General features: G+C 45.4%; 1 protein-coding gene across 5 annotated transcripts in view; it reads left to right on the plus strand.

Annotated features, from left to right (window-relative positions):
* TSC22D1 (TSC22 domain family member 1) overlaps positions 1 to 9,277 on the plus strand; it is a 91,364-nt gene extending 82,087 nt beyond the window's left edge. For 2 of the 5 annotated variants that reach the window (XM_071448449.1, XM_071448448.1), the window contains 2 exons: positions 6,893 to 6,944; positions 7,867 to 9,277. In XM_071448449.1, the coding sequence (XP_071304550.1) occupies positions 6,893 to 6,944; positions 7,867 to 8,124 (310 nt within the window). In that variant the 3' untranslated portion in view covers positions 8,125 to 9,277. Of the gene's footprint in view, positions 1 to 6,149; positions 6,489 to 6,579; positions 6,658 to 6,892; positions 6,945 to 7,866 lie in introns of those variants that run through there. The other 3 variants (XM_071448452.1, XM_071448453.1, XM_071448454.1) reach the window with 3 other exon arrangements.
* Positions 9,278 to 10,331: the final 1,054 nt, after the last annotated feature.

The raw sequence follows: 10,331 nt of genomic DNA on the forward strand, positions 1-10,331 counted from the left end.
GAGGAAGAAATGAATTAAGGAGTTAAAAAAAGGCATAATGGGTGTAAACTTTACAAGGGGCTGGGAACAGGGGAAATGAAAAGCCTCAAGGTCCTATATCTCCCCCTTCCACAATTAGCAGTACTCAGTAAGACATAGTTTTCCCATTTCATGAGACCTGGTATGGTTTTCCTTCAGCCTTAAGGAAACAGAAAATAATACAAGTTCAAAAATAATAGAAGATTACCCTTCTTAGTTACAGTTTAATTTGGCTGGTTTTTAATTTGATTACTAAATCCACTGTGTACTATTGAAGGTAACCGTGGGTGGGTGGGTGGGTGTCAGCCATTTTCTTTTAGTCCTTCCTGGGCTGTTTGTCCCCTGGGTCAGAGATGCTTTTTAATTCAGAGAATTTCAATTTCCAAATGCTTGTCATGTCAGTGTGCCAAAACTCCCTATGCTTGCCATGTTTGTTATGTTAAGTGTAACTTAAAATGCTCCAGTGACTCTTTCCTTCCCTCTTCATTTAATTTTGGAGTATGTGGTTGAAAAATCTGTTGTACTGTTAGAATAAGTGAGATTAAATATTTGTGTAAGTGGTTTTTACTTAGAGGTGTTCTTGCCTTTGAGAAAAGCATTTACACATGAAAAGTACACAGAAGACTAGGGAATTGAAGACTTTCTATGCATTAAGTCTTAAAATATTTAAGCCAATTTCATATAAAGGAAAAATAAATTTGGGTTGTGAAACTTAGAGGTTGTAACATTTTATCACTCTTCTATATATGCTGCATTATGACACTAAACTTCTTACCCACATCCATCCTGGGGACAATGTCAGCATGCAGTGTGACATTGTGTGGAGCTTTCTGGAGGAAAGAACATATTCCTGGCTCAGATGTCTCACTTAAAACTTTCAGGATGCTAACATGTTGGTGGATTCTTTCCTTTGCAGTCCTTGGTCAAGGGCACTTTATGGGATGCTGAGGAGGAGGGCTTTCACCTGTAGTAAAGTCAAATATTTCACACCTACTTATTTAAGGGTTTCTGAAAACAGGAAAGCCTGTGATTCCCAAGCTGCATGTTACTGCAAATGCATAACTTCTTTAAATTTAAAGTGGAGTAGCATCTGGATGTAATTTCAGGTTTTGAGTTATGATAGATCTCAGCTGGCTCTGTGAGGGGACTTTAAAACTCATTGGATATGTACAGAGCACAGACCTTCATCTCAACTGCATTGCTAGATGGTTATCTGTGGATGATCTCGGGAAAGGGGATGCCCTACATCCCTCTCCAAGCATCAAAATTGCTTTAAGATGGCTCATATTTCCCTGCAGAGCTCTCTCTGATGGGTAACAAGTGGGTCATGTCTTTGTTTGGCTATCCAGATACTTGATTATAGACAGAATGTTTTGTTTTGTCAGCATTAAAATTGGTAGAATCATTATAATTCTCATTAAAAATAACTAGGATTGACTTGGTAATTAGTTGCCTGTCAAAGAGAAAGAGGATATCCTCAGAGGAACCAGTGAGAACCTCTCCTTGTTTTTCTTTTGATCCTACATGGTTATCTTCTTGCTTTAAATGCAGCCTTCTCTCTCTTGTGCAGAGCTCACAGCATGATACTTCTGTGTATGCACTGTGATCAGAGATACTGTCAGGTTATTTCCAGAGCCCCAGTAGGGTGTGTGTATTCTTTCCACTAAATATTTATTTAGTTATGCTTGCACATCTGGAAAAAAGAAAAAAAAAGGAGAAAAAAAAAAAAGGATTTACAAATACAGCACTTCATTTCACTGGCATATTGCATAGCTTTCCCTTTTATCTGTTTTTCCTGGAACTAAACCCCAATTTCTAGCAAACAAATAAACTAAATTATAGATGCAAATAGATTACTATGGGGGACGAAAAGCTCACATTTAGGAAAACTGAGAGAGTACTGTCTTGTAGAAAGAGCTTTTTCAATTTAGCAGAAGTATGTAGATTGAAATAGTGGAATTCAATCTAGAAATAAAATACAAGTCTTTTGGAGCTGAGCAGTAAGTTCTTAGTGGCTTGGTTTCTTTAAATCAAGATCTTAACTAAAGGTTTCGAGCTGAAGAAGGAAGTTGGCTGAGATTTTGTGATCTTTATTTAGGCTATCTGAAGATGGGGCTTGTGTGGGTGGGGTAATTTTGTTTGTTTGGTTGGGTTTTTTTGGTCCTTAGTCTGTTAAAAATATTTGATTTACTGTGGGAAAGAAAGTTCGTTGGACAGCTTCTCCAGTTATGTACCTTTAGTGAGATGAAGAAAAAAAAAAATTATGGTCTCTTGAAATAAACCTCTGGTCCTTGATGTCAAGCCAGAGCTCTCTCAGTTATTAGCTTGGCACAATTTTGCATAAGTTGGATGCTGGGAGGGTTGCTGTCAGTACACAAAGAATTTCGAATCTATGAATTTTAAGGCAGAATAGTACTCTGCCATTTATTCTCCATTTTTAGATGCCAAGTGGAATGCACAGTCAGATGTCAGGTAGAATCTAATTTCTGTAGCCTTTTTTGAATAAATAGCAGGTTTTATTTTTAACCTCTTCAGTACTTGCACTCTGCAGCTGAAAGCTGCAGTTGAAATTCACAAGATCTGAGCCTGTCTGAGCATAAGATGAAAGTGTGCTGTGACAGCAATTGCTGTTTTTCTAATATGGTTTCTGGTGTGGCATCTTTGTAACATCATCAAAAGATGAGATTTATTTTATGTTCAGAAGATGCTTATCGAGGGCTTTTAATGTTGTCATCTGAAGGGATCATACACTGACAAGGTACTTAAAAGATAAATGTTTTAACTTAAAGAACTTTTTTACACGCATGGAGAAATATGACAAACCCAACTTGCATAGAGACAAAATGATTCTGTGCTGTAGTTTACCTCATTATGTGCTTGATATGAAAAGCACTTTCTTCAAGTGCTTAGCATGAATAAATTGAGACAAGAGGAAATTATTTAGTGGGAGGAACAGTGTTTAAGAGCTGAAATATTACAAAAGGTGACACGTGCTAAATAGTCTTTGACTACTGTTAGTATGTTCAATTTAAGAAGTCAGTTTACTTGAGGATCAAAGATGCTGGTGAGCTACTCCTTTGCTGTATTGTTCTCTACCTTGCTGATTTCTCAGGAGCCCATCTCGAGTCTTTTTCTGTTACTTTATGCAGTTTGTGAACACCTGGAGTGCTCAGTAGATACACAGGCTTTCAAAGCATGTGCTAAAAACATGAATTTGTCCAACCCAGTGCAGGCCTAGAGTGCCTTAAGCAGACCGAGGAATTCTGCAGCCTTTTTCACCTCTACTCCCAGGAATTAAGGCTTTTCCAGGGGTCGAATATCATGTATTATCTGTTAATGAGGTCTTAAAAGAGGTGGTTATAATGTTTTGAGTAACACAGTAGTAGTCTTGATCGTCCTTCTAGAGGAAAACTGAGTTTGGAGAACTATCTTCCTTAAATCTTCTGGGATATACTTTCATGATCATGAGACATTTGTTAAAAAACAACAGCAAAAACCCAGTCCTTAGAGTTCAGTGTCTGTCCTTGTCAGGCAGAGGATGGGGTATTGAACTGAGAACATCAGAGATAGTGGTGCTGTCCCCTCCTCCCAAAAAATTTCACCCCAGTTTTGGAGATTAAAGTAATTTATATCGTGTTGGTTTTGTTTGTTTTTTTTTTTTTTAATTTCCTAGATGATCCACTTTCTCAGCCATAAAGGGACACTTATGGTTTGCTTTTTTGTAGAGTGGGCAAAGCAGAGCATGCATATTAATATGCAGTCCTACTTACGCAGCTGACAGCTTTCTGTTGAATCACAACTCTGCTTGTAGGCATCTAAAAATAAATGACAGATTTTGTTAAAAGCCCACTGAAGTTTAATGGAAGATGGTTAATGAGTTTAGTGGGAATTTGATTTAGGATCATATGTGTTATCTCTACTTTGTGAAGATTAATATAGATTAAAAATGGCAGTGTTGTTAATTTAGTTTGAGAATGATATAATGTTTCTGTTGTAAACGGAATAATGGCATTTAATAATTATCAGTCGTTATGGCAGACCCAACAACCATCTTGGAATGAATCCATGACTTTATTTCTACATGTATGAATGATACCAAATACAATTGTCTGCTGTCTGTCCTGCAACAGCAAAGCAGTTTTCAGGATAAGTCTGTCCAGGCCTGTGAGTTTGCTATCTTCAAGTTCTTCTATGAGAGCCTGATTAGCAGTGATAGGACTTAGCTGGTTTTGCACCTACTCTGCCCTTTTTCTGAACTCAGAAGCGGTCCCAGAGCTTTTGTCCAACTGCAGTTTTGTTAATTGTGCTGAGTAACTGCCACGGGGAGGAGTCATTTGAGACATTACTGATTTTGAGCCCAGCCTGTCATAAAACATGAATTTAGATCAAGTCAAGGGCAGGAGCTGATAGAGATTCCAGCAGAGATGCTGTGCTGCTGGCACTGTCTGTGGAAGGGCTCACTTGATCGCTGGTGTGTGGTGGGTAAGCTCTGCAGAGAAAGTGCTGCGGAAGGTGTCCCTGCAGCACGTGGCTCCTGGTGGCTCCTGGTGCTTGTCCCTCGGGGGGAAGCTGGAGCCTGCTGCACGTGTTCAAAGGCATTGCTTCCCTTTACCCGCTGTCACGAGTTTGCCAGTCAGTACAGGGAAGGGTTTTTCTAAAACACTTCCTTTAATTTCCAGCCTGTTAGCTGCTATCCTGTGCAAATTCCCCACGTATCCAAAGGGTGGGATGAGAGCTGTGTCTTTGTGGGATGTGAACCCTCTATGAATGGTAGCAGGAAAGTGGCTGTGAGGAATTATTATTCTTAAATGTGACCTCCCTGTGAACAGGATTAGTTTGTACTACTCTGCTGGCATTATTGAATGAAAGAATAGTAGTCTAGGACAACATAAATAAACTAAGAAGGATGATGCAGATACGCAAATGCTAAATTTAGCTTTAAGATGATTATTCCGTGCCTTCTGGCTTTCCTGTTTCTCTGGGAACAGCACCTGTGATGTATGTGACTTGTAGCTCTTGGAGGAGTTTGCTGGAGAGAATGGAAAAGGTTTTTGACTTTTTTTTGCACCTTTAAGTAGTGTAACACATGCTGAAAGTGCAGGTCTAGAAAAGAGTGGTTTTAGAGGCTGGCTGTTTCTTGTGACAGTATTTGATGGTGGTCTAGCTCAGCCTTGGCTCTCTCTCTAGGCTGTTACTGGTAGAGAAGATCATTTGGACAGGCACTGAATTTAGTTGCTGTGCTCCATGACACATGAGAGCATAACATTTGTTGAGAAAAACACCACAGTTAGTGGGAGAAGGATCTTATCCTAAATTATTGATGCATGTGCTGCAACTTTTAAGACTAAGTGCCTTATGGTGCAACCTAAAAATAAGTGAATAGGCATTTTCCCTGTTACTGCAGAATAATATCAGCCGGCTTGCTAGAAATCCACAGGTTTGTGCCGTATGTGCTTTTGTAGATGATCAGTGGCTGAATATTTTTTTCAAAAAAGGTTTTATGGGCTCGTAAGGCGTGTGTAAGGGATAACGGGGTCTCGTAGCTGTCTAAAAGAGTTTTATCTGCCGTGTGTGGGTATCCTGCTTTTCCTGCTTGGCATGGGCGAAGCGAGCAGAGCTGCGGGGTAGGGGCTCCGCTTTGCGGGGCAGGAATGTGCGGATGTCGGGCCGAGGCGGAGGTACGGCGGCTCCCTGGCTAAGCCCTGGAGGCGGCACCGGGACTTTCCCGCTGCCGCGCGCCGATAGGTGGCGGTGTCGGCGCGGCCACGGGCGACCCTCGGCGCGTCCCGCGCTCCCGCCGGGCCGTGCGGGGTTTCCCCGCCGTTCCTCGGGCCCGCTAATTATTATTATTTTTTATATCTTTTTTTTTATTATTATTATTTTCATTTTTAATCTCTGTCCGTCGCTGCGGGCAGGGGCCGGCAGCGCGAGCGGCGCTGCGGCACCGCGCGTGCCGGGGCTCGCGGAGGTGGCGGGACCGAGCCTGCCTCCCCCCCCCGCCGCGCGTGCGGGTCTGTTCCGCGTGGGCGCCACGGGCCCGCGCCGCGCGCGGCGGAGGGGGGGCGCGCTAATGAGATGCGCGGGGCGGGGCGGGGCCCGGGCAGCGCAGCCAATGGGAGGCGGCGCTGGCGCATAAATGATGGGGGGGGCCAGGATGCCCGGGTTTTGTGCTGCGCGACGGAGCGCTGACCCCGCTCGGAGCCGGCCGAGCGCAGCCCCGCAGGGTCCCGCAGGGTCCCGGCCCCGCCTCGCCCGGCGGAGCGGCCCCGCACGCATACACGCCTTCGAGAAGAGCGAGACCTGAATTATTTTTTTTTCCCGGGGAGCGTTTCTGGCCGCGGTTGCATGAATGCCCAATGTTGTAGACCGGTGGCAATGGATCTAGGAGTTTATCAACTAAGACACTTCTCGATTTCGTTCTTATCGTCATTGCTGGGCACCGACACCTCGTCCCTGAGGCTCGACAGTAGGTAAATAAGTGTTGTGTCTGAGCGGCTCTGCCGGCGCGGCGGTAGCGGGGCAGGTGAGCTCCGGGCTGGCTCCTTTGTCCGGGGGAGCCGCAGCGGCGGCACCGGCGCCCGCCGCTCCCCCCGGAGGTACTGCCCTCCCCGGCGCCTGCGATTGAGCTCCGTCTTTATGGTCTGTCGGGGGGCAAAATGTCGGGATATTTGGTCGGGGCTGCGGGCGGGGGGGCTCGGCGCGGCTTTACAGGTTGCTTTGCTGCATTAGAGCATCCTGGTGAGGCGGCGGCGGCAGGGCAGCGTGAGGATGACTTTCTCAGCCAACTGGCTACCAATGCTCGCGTCTCTTGTCTCTTAAATAATTCAGCCGCCGCTAATGTTGTATGTTTTTTCTCTTTCTTTCTCTCTTGCAGCTCCTCTGGTGCAAGCGTAGTAGCTATCGACAACAAAATCGAGCAAGCGATGGTACGTACTGATGGGGCATAAAACCTCGTTCGTGCTTGAAGCAGTAAACAATATGGGGATAGAGCGGCGATACTGTGCTGGGACGCGTTTCGGTAGCGGAGCCGGGACGGAAGGGGAGGCACGGCGTCGGTTTCGGGAGCTTTTTTTTTAATTTTTATTTTTAATTGATCAAAGGCTTCCCGCGGGGAGGAATGCGCACGTTTGTGTATTGATGCCGGGGAGGGAATGACGGCATTGCTCTTGGCTACTGCCTCCCCAAACGATCGATCCCGGCTCCATGCGGCGGCGGAGGGGCGCTGCTGGGCAGAAAGCGGAGCGCATTTGGGGGGTTTTACATTCCCAAAGAGAGGAAGGCGTTTTGGGGTACTTTTCATTTTGTCTTTTTAACTCCCCCCACAAGCGCAGGCGAGCGCATCCCCCGCGGGCTGCAGCAGGACATCCCCGCCGCTGCGCCCTTCTCCCCGCGGGCGGAACGGGCGCTGCGGTGCCCGGAGCCGGCGGGTTCGCCTCGGCGGCCGCCGCGGCCGCTGCCCCGGCCCCCGCCCGGCGCGGAGCCGGGGGCCCGGCCGCCCTTTGTTACTGGAGCGGTGCCTGGAGCCGCTCTCCCGGGAGCCTCTCCGGCTGTTGCTAGGCAAACTCCGAGCCTTTAACTCCCGGCTATAAATAACTCGGCCGCCCATTGGCCGCGCCGCGCTCTGACGTCACCCGCGGCCGCGCGCGGACGGCGGGAGGGAGGGAAATGCGGCAACCTGCGCCCAGAACTGGCTGCAGCCGGCGCGCGCGGGGGCGGGGCCTGGCGGGGGGCGGGGCCGCTGTGCAGGCCCGGCCGCACGTGAGTGCCGGCGGTGACAGCCCGGACCCCGCACGGCTCGGCCGTGACAGCGCTGCTCCGCTAACGCACCCGCTCTGTTCTGCGTTGCAGGATCTGGTAAAGAGTCACTTGATGTACGCAGTCAGGGAGGAAGTGGAGGTCCTCAAAGAGCAAATCAAAGAGCTGATAGAGAAGAATTCACAGCTGGAGCAAGAAAACACTCTGCTAAAAACACTTGCCAGCCCAGAGCAGCTTGCCCAGTTCCAAGCACAGCTGCAGACTGGTTCTCCGCCTTCCTCTTCCCAGTCACAAGGGACAGCACAGCAGCCTGCTCAGCCAGCATCACAGGGCTCAGGGCCTTCAGCATAGCTCAAGATGTCATCGCCACCATGATTGCTGGCTTCTGGACTGTCCAGAGCAAGGAGGACTAGCGGGAATCCGCCACAGCCACCCTTCATCCATTTCAATGCACATTGCAACCCAGACTGAGGACTCCATGCCTTGCACACATCAGGAGAGGCTTCTTCCCCTTGTATTACACACTCATCTGTCTCTCTCTTACCTCCCTTACCCCTTTGGCTTGAAGGAGTCTATGTTCTTAGGTTGGTTGAATAAAATAAACTTCCAGAGAATTAGCACAAGTACACTGGGGACTCGAGCAGCTTCTGCAAATGGCTGAGAAACGAAGCTGCATGCCTGAATTTTTTTGGTTTGTTTTTAAATCTTCCACTCATCCAGTGCGACAGCTGATACAAGTGCTTTTCAAACTCGGAAACGTGAAGAAATAGACTGGAGTAAAAAGTGATGGCTCAACCCCCTGTAGTGCATTGGGGTTCCAAAATGTGGACTGGTGCATAGGATCTAAGAGGAAGAGGGAGAAAGGTAATCTCAGTGTTTAAAACTTAATTGTCACCTGAAACCTTAAGTGCAAATATTTGCACCGTTTTCTGAACCAGTGGACAGGTGCATAAAGCTGTATTATATATAGAAAACAGGTAGGTGACAATACAGTTGTTGGGTCATAGGATAATTACCATGAAGGTTATTTGCCTACTGTACATTTGTGTATTTAGTGTAATTACTTTGTAAAATAGAAAACTGTAACTATTTAGGTTGTACAGATTGAAGTTTAGTTGTTTCATTGGCTGATCTGAAGAAGTTTGAAAAGTTTTTTTTTTTATGCTACATAAATAAGAATGCACCTACGCAACTGTTCAGAATTTGGCAAATTAATGCTGTTTGTGTAACTTCTGAAGTTCCCTGGCTGCTGATTATCTTGAAGTAAATCATTGTTCATTGTAGTTTGGTTCAAGATGGGGAAAACCACTCCAAAAATTACCAAGCCCTGCTAGCAAAGAATTAAAGAAAAAAAAATTGGATTTCCCAGTATGGATTTTTTGCATATGATCTGTATAGTAGTATGCATATGTTTTTGTGCATGTTCTCTACAGTTGTAACACGTCGATGTATTTAACTGTTGCACTTGTCAACTTTCAATAAAGCATACAATGTTGATAAATCACTGTTTGTATAGTGTACTGTTGTTAACCACAGCCACTTTTAAGATGTTTTTTAAGATGTTGCAATGCAGTTTTACATGGGTCGTGAGGTCAGTTCTTGAAAACAGGCAGATACTGAAGTTAAAGGGAGGAGGAGGGAGTAGGGCACCCTTTGACTAAGCAAAATGCTGGGTTTGGTCCAGTCCTGTACGGTCAGGATTATGGGACCTCAGATATCTGTTGTATATAACAATATGTAAGTTGTTTCCTAGTGGCAAACTGCCCTTGCCTGTGCACCGGTCATCCCAGGCTGGCACAGTTCCACCCTTAACTCGAGGTCACAAAGGCAGTAAGCACTGCAGCTATCCCACCAGTATTAATTGTGCCCTCTGAAAAATGTTGAGAATAATTTCCAGTTATGTGTGTGTAAGTTTGGAAAAAATGCTTCTTTAGTAATACTGATTAAAACGGAATCTGAGCTTCTGAATTTCTAGGTGAAAGAGTAGCGAAGGTGTGATCGATACACTGCAACCAGGGGAGCAAAGGAATTTGCAATTTTACAGCCATGGAAAAGAAATTAACTTGACTTAAAATATAAGGGTTATTTACAAAGGGTTTTTTATAGGGTCATATGACTGCTCACTTGTAATGAAAATCAGGAGATACTATTTTTGTGGAGCTTCTTGTTACTGAGAGTAATCAAGTGTAGCACAGGAAACAGGAAAGCTGAAGGTTCAAGGTAGGACAGGTCACTCTTGTGTAATTCATAGCTAAATTTCTGCTGTTGGTGCATACTTACCATGTAGCAGTTAAGGCACTGCTTAGCTGAATCACAAGTAGTTGAATTGCCTTTATTGGGATTTCCATATTAAAGTGCTTGTTTGAGAGTGTCTTCATGGGAGTGTGAACTTGAATTCATAGCTAGTGTTCTTGAGATTTCAGTGTACAATTTAGGAGTGCTCTTAATGAGGGAACACTAGTGAGAAATGCAGGGGGTTTTTTTTCTAATAGATTAAGCTAAAATTAGAAATTGTTGATGGCCTTTGTGGCAGAACAACGCTTGAATTATTTGGATCC

This window comes from Agelaius tricolor, unplaced genomic scaffold (assembly GCF_023055355.1).
Source record: "Agelaius tricolor isolate 1412-34295 unplaced genomic scaffold, bAgeTri1.0.p SCAF_26, whole genome shotgun sequence".
In the NCBI taxonomy this organism is placed as follows: Eukaryota; Metazoa; Chordata; class Aves; order Passeriformes; family Icteridae; genus Agelaius; species Agelaius tricolor.